At 50.2% G+C, this 20,073-nt stretch overlaps 1 protein-coding gene across 2 annotated transcripts in view; it reads right to left on the reverse strand.

The window, feature by feature from the left end:
* The window catches only part of atf6 (activating transcription factor 6), a 112,547-nt gene that overhangs the window by 79,651 nt on the left and 12,823 nt on the right, over window positions 1-20,073 (reverse strand). For both annotated transcript variants that reach the window (XM_052465669.1, XM_052465672.1), the window contains exon 7: window positions 11,240-11,391. In XM_052465669.1, coding sequence (XP_052321629.1) covers window positions 11,240-11,391 — 152 coding nt within the window. The remainder of the gene's footprint in view (window positions 1-11,239; window positions 11,392-20,073) is intronic.

A 20,073-nucleotide genomic window follows, 5' to 3' on the forward strand; every position in this document is an offset into this window, starting at 1 on the left:
TCCCTGACATCTGGAATCAAGGACTCATAACCCCAATGAGAGTTCTGGCGCCGACAGAGATGGCCGCCTCGCTTCGCGTTCCTAGGAAACTATGCAGTTTTTTTTTTTTTTTTTTTTTACGTGTTATTTCTTACATTAGTACCCCAGGTCATCTTAGGTTTCATTACATACAGTCGAGAAGAACTACTGAATATAAGATCAGCGTCAACTCACCATCAGTACGACCAAGAATATGTTTTCCGCGACGCGGATCCTGTGTTCTGCCTTACAAACAGGTCAACGGAATTGATTCCATGCAGCGACCCCAAAAAACGACTTCGTAAAAGAGGGAAACGTAGCGGTCTTCTGGTCAGACTCCGGACACGGGCACATCGTGCACCACTCCCTAGCATTCTTCTTACCAATGTCCAGTCTCTTGACAACAAGGTTGATGAAATCCGAGCAAGGGTAGCATTCCAGAGGGACATCAGAGACTAACGTTCTCTGCTTCACGGAAACATGGCTCCCTGGAGAGAGACTATCCGGGGCGGTGCAGCCAACGGGTTTCTCCACGCATCGCGCCGACAGAAACAAACATCTTTCTGGTAAGAAGAGTGGCGGGGGCGTATGCCTCATGACTAACGAGACATGGTGTGATGAAAGAAACATACAGGAACTCAAATCCTTCTGTTCACCTGATTTAGAATTCCTCAAAATCAAATGTAGACCGCATTATCTACCAAGAGAATTCTCTTCGATTATAATCACAGCCGTATATATCCCCCCCCCCCAAGCAGACACATCGATGGCTCTGAACAAACTTTATTTAACTCTTTGCAAACTGGAAACCATTTATCCTGAGGCTGCATTCATTGTAGCTGGGGATTTTAACAAGGCTAATCTGAAAACAAGACTCCCTAAATTTTATCAGCATATCGATTGCGCAACCAGGGGTGGTAAAACCTTGGATCATTGTTACTCTAACTTCCGCGACGCATATAAGGCCCTGCCCCGCCCCCCTTTCGGAAAAGCTGACCACGACTCCATTTTGTTGATCCCTGCCTACAGACAGAAACTTAAACAAGAGGCTCCCACGCTGAGGTCTGTCCAACGCTGGTCCGACCAAGCTGACTCCACACTCCAAGACTGCTTCCATCACGTGGACTGGAACATGTTTCGTATTGCGTCAGATAACAACATTGACGAATATGCTGATTCGGTGTGAGAGTTCATTAGAACGTGCGTTGAAGATGTCGTTCCCATAGCAACGATAAAAACATTCCCTAACCAGAAACCGTGGATTGATGGCAGCACTCGCGTGAAACTGAAAGCGCGAACCACTGCTTTTAATCAGGGCAAGGTGTCTGGTAACATGACCGAATACAAACAGTGCAGCTATTCCCTCCGCAAGGCTATTAAACAAGCTAAGCGTCAGTACAGAGACAAAGTAGAATCTCAATTCAACGGCTCAGACACAAGAGGCATGTGGCAGGGTCTACAGTCAATCACGGACTACAAGAAGAAACCCAGCCCAGTCACGGACCAGGATGTCTTGCTCCCAGGCAGACTAAATAACTTTTTTGCCCGCTTTGAGGACAATACAGTGCCACTGACACGGCCTGCAACGAAAACATGCGGTCTCTCCTTCACTGCAGCCAAGGTGAGTAAGACATTTAAACGTGTTAACCCTCGCAAGGCTGCAGGCCCAGACGGCATCCCCAGATGTCCCCAGATCCAGATCTCAGGGAATTAGACCAAAGTTTTCAATTGGTAAAAAATATACTACAATTACTTAGGTTTAAAAATAAGCTCAACTGGACACCTTAATGATGCAGTGAATGAACAGAGAGAAAGCACGCAGGGCATTCTGCACCATTAAAAAAACAATTCAAATTGAAATACCTATTCAAATTTGCCAAAAACTAATTGAATGTGTCATGGAACCAATTACAATTTATACCAGCGAGGTGTGGGGTCCACTTGCAAAACAAAATTTCATCAAAATGGGACAAACACCCCATTGAAACCCTGCATGCAGAGTTCTGTAAGATTCTCCTACATGTCCAGAGGAAATCTACAAACAACGCATGCAGGGCAGAATTAGGCCAATATCCACTACTAATAAAAACTAAAAAAAAGAGCCATTTAGATGTTTCCAAAACTTAAATACAGTGACCCCCTCTCATATCATTACCAAGCCCTGCAATGCCAAGCACTGAGCAAAGAAAAAAAATAGTTCCCTCATCCAGCTGGTCCTGAGTTCACAGACCTGTTCTACTAACACACTGAAGCCTCATTCCCCTCATCCAGCTGATCCTGGGGCTGAGTTCACAAACCTGTTCTACTAACACACTGAAGCCTCATTCCCCTCATCCAGCTGATCCTGGGGCTGAGTTCACAAACCTGTTCTACTAACACACTGAAGCCTCATTCCCCTCATCCAGCTGGTCCTGGGGCTGAGTTCACAAACCTGTTCTACTAACACACTGAAGCCTCAGTCCCCTCATCCAGCTGGTCCTGAGTTCACAAACCTGTTCTACTAACACACTGAAGCCTCATTCCCCTCATCCAGCTGGTCCTGGGGCTGAGTTCACAAACCTGTTCTACTAACACACTGAAGCCTCATTCCCCTCATCCAGCTGGTCCTGAGTTCACAAACCTGTTCTACTAACACACTGAAGCCTCATTCCCCTCATCCAGCTGATCCTGGGGCTGAGTTCACAAACCTGTTCTACTAACACACTGAAGCCTCATTCTCCTCATCCAGCTGATCCTGGGGCTGAGTTCACAAACCTGTTCTACTAACACACTGAAGCCTCATTCCCCTCATCCAGCTGGTCCTGGGGCTGAGTTCACAAACCTGTTCTACTAACACACTGAAGCCTCAGTCCCCTCATCCAGCTGGTCCTGGGGCTGAGTTCACAGACCTGTTCTACTAACACACTGAAGCCTCAGTCCCCTCATCCATCTGGTCCTGAGTTCACAGACCTGTTCTACTAACACACTGAAGCCTCAGTCCCCTCATCCATCTGGGGCTGAGTTCACAGACCTGTTCTACTAACACACTGAAGCCTCAGTCCCCTCATCCAGCTGGTCCTGGGGCTGAGTTCACAAACCTGTTCTACTAACACACTGAAGCCTCAGTCCCCTCATCCAGCTGGTCCTGGCGCTGAGTTCACAGACCTGTTCTACTAACACACTGAAGCCTCAGTCCCCTCATCCATCTGGTCCTGAGTTCACAGACCTGTTCTACTAACACACTGAAGCCTCAGTCCCCTCATCCATCTGGGGCTGAGTTCACAGACCTGTTCTACTAACACACTGAAGCCTCAGGACCAGAACATCCAATCAATCAGAATAAACCAAATTACAACACAGTCAAATCAAAACTACACTGCTTATTGGGAAACACAAGCACAAAACACAAAGCAAAATGCAGTGCTATCTGGCCCTAAATGGACAGTACACCGTGGCTAACTCTTTGACCATGGTTACTGATCAAAACCTTTGAAAAACCTTGACAAAGTACAAGCTCACTGAGCACAGTTTTGCCATTGAGAAGGGTAGACACAGGAAAACCTGGCTCCCTGTAGAGGAAAGGCTGTGTAACCACTGCACCACAGCAGAACCTGAGACGTAGCTGCATTTCCTGACAAAATGTAAAAAAAATACCAAACAATTAGAGAGTGTCATTTCCCCATATTTGAAACCCTTATTTAAGGTTTCAAAGACCTCTCTGATGAGAATAGGCTACCCGTCCTGTTGGGGGAGGACGCAGAGAGCGACAGACAGAGAGCGACAGACAGAGAGACAGAGAGACAGAGAATGTGTAGTTCTGAAAGATCCTTGTGAAAACCACAAGGGCTGTTGCAAGTGGTGGTTACTGTAAGGAATTACTGGTACTCACAGCCACAGGAATGACCATTTACTACCTGCTGGCTATATGAAGGATCCTTCTAGAAACCAAGACCAATCTAAAAGCAATAAGCCAGAGTTCAAACAGCGCTCTATCGAACACTGAACAAAAAAATAAGTAAGTCACTTTCTCTTTAGAAGAGGTTAAAGTGCCATCTGAAACAATAGTGCAAGTCTCTTCCTCTCTTTGTGTGCAATGCTGCTGAAGCACACCTGCGTTTGATGCAGCGCGCCAGAGAAGTCCTTCCACTGTCGGAGAAATGCTAATGCACGTTAATATATGTACAACGGAAGCACAACCATGGCTTCGGATTAGCAGGCGGAGGACTTCTGAGAGAGGTCGCTGTTATGCCTGAATTCGACCCCAAAAACCCAACGGGGTTGAGAGCGGTTGTATGAAACCATTCGGTATGTCAAGAAAAGCTTTTTAAACGTGCCAGCCCACTTTTAATTTCTACTCAAGTTTGACTCGCCATAAATTCGGGCGTCTGAAGTGTGCGTAAGCCGGCATTTTCAAATGAGTTTACAACATAGCAACAAAAAGACCAAAAGAAACTAAAACTATCCCTTAGCTTTTAATAGAGAACAACGAAAGCTGCCCCCTGAAACAAAACCAGCACAAAAGACAGAGGACTTTTACTGAGAAACCACTGGCTAGTATAAACCCCAAAAAATACGCTATAACTGACTATTCTTGTCTTGTTTGTGCCTGGTTTACTTCTCTTGGACGGCCTCTGCCGAAGTGAAATTATGCCTTGTCTGAGCTGAAACCAGTGTAGTGTGGTGTGTAGGACTTCAGTACTGGTAATTAGTGTGAAGACAGCACAGGAGGCCATATCACCAGTGTGTATGTGTTGCAGCTGTCCTTACAGCATCCTAGCGAAACATAAAAGCACCCGAAGGACACCACCCCTTTTGACCTGTCACATGATATTTCCTCTAACTGACTGTAGCCAGCTGTTCCATTACTACAACACATTCTGACTGTAGCCAGCCGTTCCATTACTACAACACATTCTGACTGTAGCCAGCCGTTCCATTACTACAACACATTCTGACTGTAGCCAGCCGTTCCATTACTACAACACATTCTGACTGTAGCCAGCCGTTCCATTACTACAACACATTCTGACTGTAGCCAGCCGTTCCATTACTACAACACATTCTGACTGTAGCCAGCCGTTCCATTACTACAACACATTCTGACTGTAGCCAGCCGTTCCATTACTACAACACATTCTGACTGTAGCCAGCCGTTCCATTACTACAACACATTCTGACTGTAGCCAGCCATTACTACAACACATTCTGTTCCATTACTACAACACATTCTGACTGTAGCCAGCCGTTCCATTACTACAACACATTCTGACTGTAGCCAGCTGTTCCATTACTACAGCACATTCTGACTGTAGCCAGTTGTTCCATTACTACAGCACATTCTGACTGTAGCCAGCTGTTCCATTACTACAGCACATTCTGACTGTAGCCAGCCGTTCCATTACTACAGCACATTCTGACTGTAGCCAGCCGTTCCATTACTACAACACATTCTGACTGTAGCCAGCTGTTCCATTACTACAGCACATTCTGACTGTAGCCAGCTGTTCCATTACTACAGCACATTCTGACTGTAGCCAGCTGTTCCATTACTACAACACATTCTGACTGTAGCCAGCTGTTCCATTACTACAACACATTCTGACTGTAGCCAGCTGTTCCATTACTACAACACATTCTGACTGTAGCCAGCTGTTCCATTACTACAACACATTGACTGTAGCCAGCTGTTCCATTACTACAACACATTGACTGTAGCCAGCTGTTTCATTACTGCAACACATTCTGACTGTAGCCAGCTGTTCCATTACTACAGCACATTCTGACTGTAGCCAGCTGTTCCATTACTACAACACATTCCGACTGTAGCCAGCTGTTCCATTACTACAACACATTCCGACTGTAGCCAGCTGTTCCATTACTACAACACATTCCGACTGTAGCCAGCTGTTCCATTACTACAACACATTCCGACTGTAGCCAGCTGTTCCATTACTACAACACATTCCGACTGTAGCCAGCTGTTCCATTACTACAACACATTCTGACTGTAGCCAGCTGTTCCATTACTACAACACATTCTGACTGTAGCCAGCTGTTCCATTACTACAACACATTCTGACTGTAGCCAGCTGTTCCATTACTACAACACATTCTGACTGTAGCCAGCTGTTCCATTACTACAACACATTCTGACTGTAGCCAGCTGTTCCATTACTACAACACATTCTGACTGTAGCCAGCTGTTCCATTACTACAACACATTCTGACTGTAGCCAGCTGTTCCATTACTACAACACATTCTGACTGTAGCCAGCTGTTCCATTACTACAGCACATTCTGACTGTAGCCAGTTGTTCCATTACTACAGCACATTCTGACTGTAGCCAGCCGTTCCATTACTACAACACATTCTGACTGTAGCCAGCCGTTCCATTACTACAACACATTCTGACTGTAGCCAGCCGTTCCATTACTACAACACATTCTGACTGTAGCCAGCCGTTCCATTACTACAACACATTCTGACTGTAGCCAGCCGTTCCATTACTACAACACATTCTGACTGTAGCCAGCCGTTCCATTACTACAACACATTCTGACTGTAGCCAGCCGTTCCATTACTACAACACATTCTGACTGTAGCCAGCTGTTCCATTACTACAACACATTCTGACTGTAGCCAGCTGTTCCATTACTACAACACATTCTGACTGTAGCCAGCTGTTCCATTACTACAACACATTCTGACTGTAGCCAGCTGTTCCATTACTACAACACATTCTGACTGTAGCCAGCTGTTCCATTACTACAACACATTCTGACTGTAGCCAGCTGTTCCATTACTACAACACATTCTGACTGTAGCCAGCTGTTCCATTACTACAGCACATTCTGACTGTAGCCAGTTGTTCCATTACTACAGCACATTCTGACTGTAGCCAGCCGTTCCATTACTACAACACATTCTGACTGTAGCCAGCTGTTCCATTACTACAACACATTGACTGTAGCCAGCCGTTCCATTACTACAACACATTCTGACTGTAGCCAGCTGTTCCATTACTACAACACATTCTGACTGTAGCCAGCTGTTCCATTACTACAACACATTCTGACTGTAGCCAGCCGTTCCATTACTACAACACATTCTGACTGTAGCCAGTCGTTCCATTACTACAACACATTCTGACTGTAGCCAGTTGTTCCATTACTACAACACATTCTGACTGTAGCCAGCTGTTCCATTACTACAACACATTCTGACTGTAGCCAGCTGTTCCATTACTACAACACATTCTGACTGTAGCCAGCCGTTCCATTACTACAACACATTCTGACTGTAGCCAGCCGTTCCATTACTACAACACATTCTGACTGTAGCCAGCCGTTCCATTACTACAACACATTCTGACTGTAGCCAGCCGTTCCATTACTACAACACATTCTGACTGTAGCCAGCCGTTCCATTACTACAACACATTCTGACTGTAGCCAGCCGTTCCATTACTACAACACATTCTGACTGTAGCCAGCCGTTCCATTACTACAACACATTCTGACTGTAGCCAGTTGTTCCATTACTACAACACATTCTGACTGTAGCCAACTGTTCCATTACTACAACACATTCTGACTGTAGCCAGCCGTTCCATTACTACAACACATTCTGACTGTAGACAGTTGTTCCATTACTACAACACATTCTGACTGTAGCCAGCCGTTCCATTACTACAACACATTCTGACTGTAGCCAGCTGTACCATTACTACAACACATTCTGACTGTAGCCAGCTGTTCCATTACTACAACACATTGACTGTAGCCAGTTGTTCCATTACTACAACACATTGACTGTAGCCAGTTGTTCCATTACTACAACACATTCTGACTGTAGCCAGCTGTTCCATTACTACAACACATTGACTGTAGCCAGTTGTTCCATTACTACAACACATTGACTGTAGCCAGTTGTTCCATTACTACAACACATTCTGACTGTAGCCAGTTGTTCCATTACTACAACACATTCTGACTGTAGCCAGTTGTTCCATTACTACAACACATTCTGACTGTAGCCAGCTGTTCCATTACTACAACACATTGACTGTAGCCAGTTGTTCCATTACTACAACACATTCTGACTGTAGCCAGCCGTTCCATTACTACAACACATTCTGACTGTAGCCAGTTGTTCCATTACTACAACACATTCTGACTGTAGCCAGCCGTTCCATTACTACAACACATTCTGACTGTAGCCAGCTGTTCCATTACTACAACACATTCTGACTGTAGCCAACCGTTCCATTACTACAACACATTCTGACTGTAGCCAGCCGTTCCATTACTACAACACATTCTGACTGTAGCCAGTTGTTCCATTACTACAACACATTCTGACTGTAGCCAGCCGTTCCATTACTACAACACATTCTGACTGTAGCCAGCCGTTCCATTACTACAACACATTCTGACTGTAGCCAGCTGTTCCATTACTACAACACATTCTGACTGTAGCCAGCCGTTCCATTACTACAACACATTCTGACTGTAGCCAGCCGTTCCATTACTACAACACATTCTGACTGTAGCCAGCTGTTCCATTACTACAACACATTCTGACTGTAGCCAGCCGTTCCATTACTACAACACATTCTGACTGTAGCCAGCTGTTCCATTACTACAACACATTCTGACTGTAGCCAGCCGTTCCATTACTACAACACATTCTGACTGTAGCCAGCCGTTCCATTACTACAACACATTCTGACTGTAGCCAGCCGTTCCATTACTACAACACATTCTGACTGTAGCCAGCTGTTCCATTACTACAACACATTCTGACTGTAGCCAGCTGTTCCATTACTACAACACATTCTGACTGTAGCCAGCCGTTCCATTACTACAACACATTCTGACTGTAGCCAGCTGTTCCATTACTACAACACATTCTGACTGTAGCCAACTGTTCCATTACTACAACACATTCTGACTGTAGCCAACTGTTCCATTACTACAACACATTCTGACTGTAGCCAGCCTGACTGACTGTCATTTTGCAATCGTCACCTATACTGAAGATCAAGAGGCGGGAAACGGAATGGAACAAACAACTGAGACTGAAGAAACATCTTTAGGACGATGAAGTGAATCATCAACAATAGCATACTGTAGACTGGGTGCATTTCCTGTATGCTGTACAGTTAATGTGAATACATATTACACACCGACATGTAGCACTCACGTCAGTAGCCATGAAGTGCTTTGAAAAGCTGGTCATGGCTCACATCAACACCCTTATCCCAGAAACCCTAGACCCAATCCAATTTGCATACCGCCCCAACAGATCCACAGATGATGCACTCTATATTGCACTCCACACTGCCCTTTCCCACCTGGACAAAATAACACCTAAATGAGAATTCTATTCATTGACTACAGCTCAGCATTCAACACCATAGTGCCCACAAAGCTCATCACTAAGCTAAGGCCTTGGGACTAAACACCTCCCTGTGCAACTGGATCCTGGACTTCCTGACGGGCCGTCCCCAGGTGGTAAGGTTAGGTAACAACACATTCGCCACGCAGATCCTCAACACAGGGGCCCCTCAGGGGTGCATGCTCAGTCCCCTCCTGTACTCCCTGTTCACTCATGACTGCACGGCCAGGCACGACTCCAACACCATCATTAAGTTGGCCGATGACAACAGTGGTAGGCCTGATCACCGACAATGACGAGACAGCCTATAGGGAGGTCAGAGACCTGGCCGTGTGGTGCCAGAATAACAACCTCTCTCTCAACGTGATCAAGAGAAAGGAGATGATTATGGACCACAGGAAAAGGAGGACCAAGCACGACCCCATTCTCATCGACGGGGCTGTAGTGGAGCAGGTTGAGAGCTTCAAGTTCATTGGCACACCAAGACGGTGGTGAAGAGGGCACGACAAAACCTATTCCCCCCCAGGAGACTGAAAAGATTTGGCATGGATCCTCAGATCCTCAAAAGGTTCTACAGCTGCACCATCAAGAGCATCCTGACTGATTGCATCACTGCCTGGTATGGCAACTACTCGGCCTCCGACCGCAAGGCACTACAGAGGGTAGTGCGTACGGCCCAGAACATTACTGGGGCCAAGCTTCCTGCCATCCAGGACCTCTATACCAGGCGGTGTCAGAGGAAGGCCCTAAAAATGGTCAGACTCCAACCACATAGTCACTGTAATAACTCTACCTACATGTACATATTACCTCAATTACCTCGACTAAACAGTGTCCCCGCACATTGACTCTGTACCGGTACCCCCTGTATATAGTCTCCACATTGACTCTGTACCAGTACCCCCCTGTATATAGTCTCGCTATTGTTATTTTACTGCTGCTCTTTAACTACTTGTTACATTTATTTCTTATTCTTCTTTGTATTTTTCAACTGCACAGTTGGTTAGGGACTCGTAAGTAAGCATTTCACTGTTATGTCCACTACACCTGTTGTATTCAGCATTTCACTGTAAGGTCTACTACACCTGTTGTATTCAGCATTTCACTGTAAGGTCTACTACACCTGTTGTATTCAGCATTTCACTGTAAGGTCTACTACACCTGTTGTATTCAGCATTTCACTGTAAGGTCTACCTACACCTGTTGTATTCAGCATTTCACTGTAAGGTCTACCTACACCTGTTGTATTCAGCATTTCACTGTAAGGTCTACTACACCTGTTGTATTCAGCATTTCACTGTAAGGTCTACTACACCTGTTGTATTCAGCATTTCACTGTAAGGTCTACCTACACCTGTTGTATTCGGCACATGCGACTAATAAAATTTGATTTGACATTAAATTAAGCTCAGCTGTATGTCAATCCTGGATGCTGCGAATCTAGAAAAAAGACTGACATAAATGGTGGCTAGTTTTTTTTCTAGCTGCCATTTTGTGTTTTCGTATTTCACCCAGGAATTAAAATCAATGAAGTGAAGAGGAACCAGCACCACAGAGGGAGATACAGTCTTCCATTGTTGTGGAAAGGAGAATGAAATCAGAGGCATATGAGCATGATCAAACCCAGACATGTAGGACACACTCTCTCTCTCTCACACACAGCAGACAAGGCAGACAGACACACACACACACACACACACACACACACACACACACACACACACACACACACACACACACACACACACACACACACACACACACACACACACACACACACACACACACACACACACACACACACACACACACACACACACACACACACACACACACACTTACATCTTCGTCAGAGCCAGGGCTGTGGAGTGTGACTGCAATGGGGGCGGGCGTCTCTTGGGTCAGTGTTGGCATGGTAACCAGGTGCCCGGTGACTGCCTGTGGAGTGTGGATCTGCAGCACCTGGGCCGGCTGGCACAGCACCAACGGACCACCTGTTAGGAGAGGACAAACAACACTTAGATCATATACCTTTACTGTTATTAAATAATAAAAACTGTGTGTTTCGGTATTCCGCGCCAGTCGCTAACTACAAAAACAACAGAGCACTTGGTCACCCGTGACAGCTGGGGGCCCCTCTTCCCCAGTGCTACTGTCTGGTCCGTTTTAAAAAGCGGTCCCCATTCCCCATTGCTACTGTCTGGTCCGTCTCAAAAAGCACCTTCCCCAATGGTACTGTCAGTACAGAGTGCACCCAGAGTTCCTTCTACCCTCTGACCTCCCAGCGATCCTGCATTAACCCCTGAGCTTTAATAGAACTCCCGTCTCCCCACCTGTAGGAGAACTGAACGCTGGGTTACTAACTGGACAGTTAGCGTGGCGGTCTCACAGTAATATATATACTCATGTAATACAATACTATGTTTATAAAACACCATATCCATGGTTTAAAGCTGTGGCCCACAGTGCAGTGTCAAACCACTCTCGGTGCCAGGAACCATCCATCACACAGAAACACTGGCACAGCCGCCCCCGGTCTCCTGCTAAATGACCTGTCAGTGTTAATGATGATGAGATTAGACAAAGCTACAGCGCTGATAAAGGAACGCGGATGATCTCTTCAATACGTCCACAGTGTCGGCCCCCCTCCGGCAAGCTATTCCAGAGGCTGGGGGCATAGTAACTAAAGGCTGTCTCGCCATGCCTCTTGGTCCCAGGCTTTGGGATAGTTAAAAGGCTGTCTCTCCATGCCTCTTGGTCCTAGACTTCAGGATAGTTAAAAGGCCAGAGGACCTGAGGGACCTACAGGGGACATAACCTAAAAGCATGTCTGACATGTATTGTGGTGCACAATCATGGGTTGATTTAAAAACCAATAGAATCATATTAAAATGTATTCTAAAACTCACAGGCAGTCAGTGTTTAAAACCAGTGTAATATGTGCTTTCTGTCTGGTCTTGGTCTGTATCTTAAAAAAATATATATTTTACCTTTATTTAACCAGGTAGGCAAGTTGAGAACAAGTTCTCATTTGCAACTGCGACCTGGCCAAGATAAAGCATAGCAATTCAACAGATAGAACAACAGAGTTACAAAAGTTACACAAGGAGTAAAACAAAACATAGTCAATAATACAGTTGAACAAAAGAAAACAAAAAGTCTATATACGTATGTATGTATGGTCCTTCTGTAGCTCAGTTGGTAGAGCATGGCGCTTGTAACGCCAGGGTAGTGGGTTCGATTCCCGGGACCACCCATACGTAGAATGTATGCACACATGACTGTAAGTCGCTTTGGATAAAAGCGTCTGCTAAATGGCATATATTATATTATTATTATATACAGTGAGTTCAAATGAGGTAAGATAAGGGAGGTAAGACAATAAATAGGCCACGGTGGCAAAGTAATTACAATATAGCAATTAAACACTAGAATGGTAGATGTGCAGAAGATGAATGTGCAAGTAGAGATACTGGGGTGCAAAGGAGCAAGATAAATAAATAAATTAATACTGTATGGGGATGAGGTAGGTAGATAGATGGGCTGTTTACAGATGGGCTATGTACAGGTACAGTGATCTGTGAGCTGCTCTGAAAGCTGGTGCTTAAAGCTAGTGAGGGAGATATGAGTCTCCAGCTTCAGAGATTTTTGCAGTTCGTTCCAGTCATTGGCAGCAGAGAACTGGAAGGAAAGATGACCAAAGGAGGAATTGGCTTTGGGGGTGACCAGTGAGATATACCTGCTGGAGCGCGTGCTACGAGTGGGTGCTGCTATGGTGATCAGTGAGCTGAGATAAGGCTGGGTTTTTACCTAGCAGAGACATGTAGATAACCTGTAGCCAGTGGGTTTGGCGACGAGTATGAAGCGAGGGCCAACCAACGAGAGTGTACAGCTCGCAATGGTGGGTAGTGTATGGGGCTTTGGTGACAAAACGGATGGCACTGTGATAGACTGCATCCAGTTTGTTGAGTAGAGTGTTGGAGGCTATTTTATAGATCACCGAAGTCGAGGATTGGTAGGATGGTCAGTTTTACGAGGGTTTGTTTGGCAGCATGCTTTGTTTGCGATATAAGAAACCAATTATAGACTTAATTTTGGATTGGAGATGCCTAATGTGAGTCTGGAAGTAGAGTTTACAGTCTAACCAGACACCCAGGTATTTGTAGTTGTCCACGTATTCTAAGTCAGAGCCGTCCAGAGTAGTGATGCTGGACGGGTGAGCAGGTGCGGGCAGTGATCGATTGAATAGCATGCATTTAGTTTTACTTGCGTTTAAGAGCAGTTGGAGGCCACGGAAGGAGAGTTGTATGGCATTGAAGCTCGTCTGGAGGTTAGTTAACACAGTGTCCAAAGAGGTGCCAGAAGTATAAAGAATGGTGTCGTCTGCGTAGAGGTGTACCAGAGAATCTCCAGCAGCAAGAGCAACATCATTGATGTATACAGAGAAGAGTCGGCCTGAGGATTGAACCCTGTGGCACCACCATAGAGACTGCCAGGGGTCCGGACAACAGGCCCTCCGATTTGACACACTGAACTCTGTCAGAGAAGTAGTTGGTAAACCAGGCGAGGCAATCATTTGAGAAACCAAATCGTGTCTGCCACTAAGAATGTGGTGATTGACAGAGTCGAAAGCGTTGGCCAGGTCGATGAATACGGCTGCACAGTAATGTCTCTTATCGATGGAGGTTATGATGTCGTTTAGGACCTTGAGTGTGGCTGAAGTGCACCCATGACCAGCTCTGAAACCAGATTGCATAGCGGAGAAGGTACGGTGGGATTCTAAATGGTCGGTAATCTGTTCGTTAACTTGGCTTTCGAAGACCTTAGAAAGACAGGGTAGGATAGATATAGGTCTGTAGCAGTTTGGGTCTAGAGTGTCACCCCCTTTGAAGAGGGGGATGATCACGGCAGCTTTCCAATCTTTGGGAATCTCAGACGATACGAAAGAGAGGTTGAACAGGGTAGTAAATAGGGGTTGCAACAATTTCGGCAGATTTGTAGGGGTCCAGAAATTGCAGCTCTTTCAGAGCATCAGATATCTAGATTTGGGTAAAGGAGAAATGGTGGGGGCTTTGGCGGGTTGCTGTGGAGGGTGTCGGGCAGTTGACCGGGGTAGGGGTAGCCAGGTGGAAAGCATGGCCAGCCGTAGAGAAATGCTTATTGAAATTCTCAATTATAGTGGATTTATCGGTGGTGACTGTGCTTCCTAGCCTCAGAGCAGTGAGCAGCTGGGAGGGGGTGCTCTTATTTTCTAAAATATAAAAAAAAAAAAAAAAGAATTCCCCCATTTTCTCCCCAATTTCATGGTGTCCAATTGTTTTAGTAGCTACTATCTTGTCTCATCGCTACAACTCCAGTACGGCCTCGGGAGAGACGAAGGTTGAAAGTCATGCATCCTCCGATACACAACCCAACCAAGCCGCACTGCTTCTTAACACAGCGCGCATCCAACCCGGAAGCCAGCCGCACCAATGTGTTGGAGGAAACACCGTGCACCTGGCGACCTTGGTTAGCGTGCACTGCGCCCGGCCCGCCACAGGAGTCGCTGGTGCGCGATGAGACAAGGATATCCCTACCGGACAAGCCCTCCCTAACCCGGATGACGCTAGGCCAATTGTGCGTCGTCCCACAGACCTCCCGGTCGCGGCCGGTTGTGACAGAGCCTGGGCGCGAACCCAGGGTCTCTGGTGACACTGCTAGCGCTGCAGTACAGCGCCCTTAACCACTGAGCCACCGGGAGGCTTCTCCATGGACTTTACAGTGTCCCAGAACTTTGAGTTAGTACTACAGGATGCAAATTTCTGTTTGAAAAAGCTAGCCTTAGCTTTCCTAACTGCCTGTGTATATTTGTTCCTAACTTCCCTGAAAAGTTGCATATCACGGGGGTTATTCGATGCTAATGCAGAACGCTACAGGATGTTTTTGTGCTGGTCAAGGGCAGACAGGTCTGGAGTGAACCAAGGACTATATCTATTCCTAGTTTTAAAAAAAATTGGAGTGGGGCATGCTTATTTAAGATGGTGAGGAAGGCACTTTTAAAGAATAGCCAGGCATCATCTACTGACGGGATGAGGTCAATGTCATTCCAGGATACCCCGGCCAGGTCAATTAGAAAGGCCTGCTCGCAGAAGTGTTTTAGAGAGCGTTTGACAGTGATGAGGGGTAGACAGGCTAGCCCGACTCTTAGCACCAGCAACAGCACCAGCAAATGACGTCGGAAACCCCAGAAGGTGGGGTCTTGAGTCTGCGACCTCCTGAACTGTGGTGGTCGTGGAGAGGGTGCCACTGGGCGGCCGCCAGCTGGTGATATACTCCCAGGATCCGTGCTGACTCACGGGGCTGGTAGGTCCGTCTCGGGGCAAAGCTCTTTGATAGCTGGATCGGATCTTCTCGGATAGATAAAGGGTGGCCAGACTGCCTCCCCGATCTCCTATGCCTTGCGAGTGCCCAGTCTCACATGGGGCCGTGGAGTTGAGCTGAACATCTGTCCGTTGGATTGGGACAGATCAACGCCTCCTGACTTATTGACAGCTTTGCTACAGGAGGGATTTAAAAATGAGATTAGGTTTACCTGGGTTATAGGAAGGTTGGTGCACTTAGAAAGCAGGTAATCCTTTTCTCGCAGCCGAGCGAGCAGCTGGAGGATCTCTTCCCAGAGTTGCTTGATGGTGGTGCATTTAGGGCAGACAAATCCCTGTCCATTGTTCAGTTCCACCTTATCTTACTCTTGTGATTGTGTGGAAATCATCTCACACCTAAAGCATTTGTGCCCAGTCGTGGATAAAAACACTAGAGGGTTAAGCACTACTAGCGTTAGCCTGCTCCGTTTCCATGACGGCTAGCAGCTAACTGCTACTTAACAGGAATTAGGTGTGCTAGATTAGGGTTGTAGTGTAAACCTACAGGACGGTAGCTCTCCAGGAAGAGGGTTGGAGAGCCCTGATCTAGAGAGAAAGTTATATTCAAACGCTAAACTAAAAATGGGTTTTGAATGTGGTTCAAATTCACATTCAAGACTACAGAGGTCAAATATTCCAGTGTTGGTTTAGTCCCGGGCAAACTGTGACAAAACTGTTTGTATTGGCCCAGACTCAGCTGAGGTAGAAGATGAGAAAGAGGATCAGATTGGTAGGTCTGAATGAAACACAGGCTGGTGGGCCGAGGTAAGGAAACACTACGAAAACATTGACTCACAAATGATTAAACACAGATCCTAAAAAGAGGGTCAACGAAAGTAGAGATAGGGCGACATCTGCTGGCCAACGATACACAACACCCTCCCAAACTCCCACCCAAAACTTCCCTAATGCTTTACAGATCGACTGCCCCTAAAAACCAACGTGGCATCGATATGAGTCAGAAACATTTATTATAGTGTCATAATTGACTACAGAGTGTAAAATAGGAAAATGTTTGGTCATAAAGGCAGTCTAAAACTGAGTTTGGAACCTCGTCACAACAAGTAAATTAAGGTTGGGTTTGGGATATACAATGTCGCCAACATATTGTGCCTCCTTTCGCCAAGCTCCACGTGCAAATTGCCCCTCCGCTGCACTGGCCGCGTTGAACCGACAATGGACCATCACGTCACCGCGTGATAGAAGGGAGGGAAGATCACCAGTAAACTAATCTGCTCCGCTTGGTCATGTTGTCTACAAGCAAAGCTAGTTGCATCGTCCAGAAACATACAGCACTTTTCCATAAAATAAGTGTTTCAACTGTAAAACTAGTTGTTTTTCACCAGGAAGGTAGATAACACGTTATCAAAAGCAGTCACACCGAGTCCTTCTCATCACTTCACGTGATTGATTGTTATTTGTTTTGAGACCGACTTTGCCGTCGGCCAGAGCGGGGAACCTGGCTCACTGGGGCACCAGAGCGGGGCACCAGAGCGGGGAACCTGGCTCACTGGGGCACCAGAGCGGGGAACCTGGCTCACTGGGGCACCAGAGCGGGGCACCTGGCTCACTGGGGCACCAGAGCGGGGCACCTGGCTCACTGGGGCACCTGGCTCACTGGGGCACCTGGCTCACTGGGGCACCAGAGCGGGGAACCTGGCTCACTGGGGCACCAGAGCGGGGCACCTGGCTCACTGGGGCACCAGAGCGGGGCACCTGGCTCAACGGGGCACCAGAGCGGGGCACCTGGCTCACTGGGGCACCAGAGCGGGGCACCTGGCTCACTGGGGCACCAGAGCGGGGAACCTGGCTCACTGGGGCACCTGGCTCACTGGGGCACCAGAGCGGGGAACCTGGCTCACTGGGGCACCAGAGCGGGAACCTGGCTCACTGGGGCACCAGAGCGGGGAACCTGGCTCACTGGGGCACCAGAGCGGGGCACCTGGCTCACTGGGGCACCAGAGCGGGGCACCTGGCTCACCGGGGCACCAGAGCGGGGCACCTGGCTCACCGGGGCACCAGAGCGGGGCACCTGGCTCACCGGGGCACCAGAGCGGGGCACCTGGCTCACCGGGGCACCAGAGCGCACCAGAGCGGGGCACCTGGCTCACTGGGGCACCTGGCTCACTGGGGCACCAGAGCGGGGCACCTGGCTCACCAGAGCGGGGCACCTGGCTCACCGGGGCACCAGAGCGGGGCACCTGGCTCACCGGGGCACCAGAGCGCACCAGAGCGGGGCACCTGGCTCACCAGGGCACCAAAGCGGGGCACCTGGCTCACCGGGGCACCAGAGCGGGGCACCTGGCTCACCGGGGCACCTGGCTCACTGGGGCACCAGAGCGGGGCACCTGGCTCACCAGAGCGGGGCACCTGGCTCACCGGGGCACCAGAGCGGGGCACCTGGCTCACTAGGGCACCAGAGCGGGGCACCTGGCTCACCGGGGCACCAGAGCGGGGCACCTGGCTCACCGGGGCACCAGAGCGGGGCACCTGGCTCACCGGGGCACCAGAGCGGGGCACCTGGCTCACCAGAGTGGGGTACCTGGCTCACTGGGGCACCAGAGCGGGGCACCTGGCTCACTAGGGCACCAGAGCGGGGCACCTGGCTCACCAGGGCACCAGAGCGGGGCACCTGGCTCACCAGGGCACCAAAGCGGGGCACCTGGCTCACCGGGGCACCAGAGCGGGGCACCTGGCTCACTGGGGCACCTGGCTCACTGGGGCACCAGAGCGGGGCACCTGGCTCACCAGAGCGGGGCACCTGGCTCACCGGGGCACCAGAGCGGGGCACCTGGCTCACTAGGGCACCAGAGCGGGGCACCTGGCTCACCAGAGCACCAGAACGGGGTACCTGGCTCACCGGGGCACCAGAGCGGGGCACCTGGCTCACCGGGGCACCAGAGCGGGGCACCTGGCTCACCAGAGCGGGGTACCTGGCTCACTGGGGCACCAGAGCGGGGCACCAGAGCGGGGCGCATGGCTCACTGGGGCACCAGAGCGGGGCACCTGGCTCACCGGGGCACCAGAGCGGGGCACCGGAGCGGGGCGCCTGGCTCACCGGGGCACCGGAGCGGGGCGCCTGGCTCACCGGGGCACCGGAGCGGGGCGCCTGGCTCACCGGGGCACCGGAGCGGGGCGCCTGGCTCACCGGGGCACCGGGCGGGCGCCTGGCTCACCGGGGCACCGGAGCGGGGCGCCTGGCTCACCGTGGCACCGGAGCGGGGCGCCTGGCTCACCGGGGCACCGGAGCGGGCGCCTGGCTCACCGGGGCACCGGAGCGGGGCGCCTGGCTCACCGGGGCACCGGAGCGGGCGCCTGGCTCACTGGAGCGGGCGCCTGGCTCACCGGAGCGGGCGCCTGGCTCACCGGGGCACCGGAACGGGCGCCTGGCTCACCGGGGCACCGGAGCGGGGCGCCTGGCTCACCGGGGCACCGGAGCGGCCTGGCGCACCGGAGCGGGCGCCTGGCTCACCGGGGCACCAGAGCGGGGCGCCTGGCTCACCGGGGCACCAGAGCGGGGCGCCTGGCTCACCGGGGCACCAGAGCGGGGCGCCTGGCTCACTGGGGCACCAGAGCGGGGCGCCTGGCTCACTGGGGCACCAGAGCGGGGCGCCTGGCTCACTGGGGCACCAGAGCGGGGCGCCTGGCTCACCAGAGCGGGGCGCCTGGCTCACCAGAGCGGGGCGCCTGGCTCACCAGGGCACCAGAGCGGGGCACCTGGCTCACCAGGGCACCAAAGCGGGGCACCTGGCTCACCGGGGCACCAGAGCGGGGCACCTGGCTCACTGGGGCACCTGGCTCACTGGGGCACCAGAGCGGGGCACCTGGCTCACCAGAGCGGGGCACCTGGCTCACCGGGGCACCAGAGCGGGGCACCTGGCTCACTAGGGCACCAGAGCGGGGCACCTGGCTCACCAGAGCACCAGAACGGGGTACCTGGCTCACCGGGGCACCAGAGCGGGGCACCTGGCTCACCGGGGCACCAGAGCGGGGCACCTGGCTCACCAGAGCGGGGTACCTGGCTCACTGGGGCACCAGAGTGGGGCACCAAAGCGGGGCGCATGGCTCACTGGGGCACCAGAGCGGGGCACCTGGCTCACCGGGGCACCAGAGCGGGGCACCAGAGCGGGGCGCCTGGCTCACCGGGGCACCAGAGCGGGGCACCAGAGCGGGGCGCCTGGCTCACCGGGGCACCGGAGCGGGGCGCCTGGCTCACCGGGGCACCGGAGCGGGGCGCCTGGCTCACCGGGGCACCGGAGCGGGGCGCCTGGCTCACCG

This window comes from Oncorhynchus keta, chromosome 1, assembly GCF_023373465.1.
Source record: "Oncorhynchus keta strain PuntledgeMale-10-30-2019 chromosome 1, Oket_V2, whole genome shotgun sequence".
Taxonomy (NCBI): Eukaryota; Metazoa; Chordata; class Actinopteri; order Salmoniformes; family Salmonidae; genus Oncorhynchus; species Oncorhynchus keta.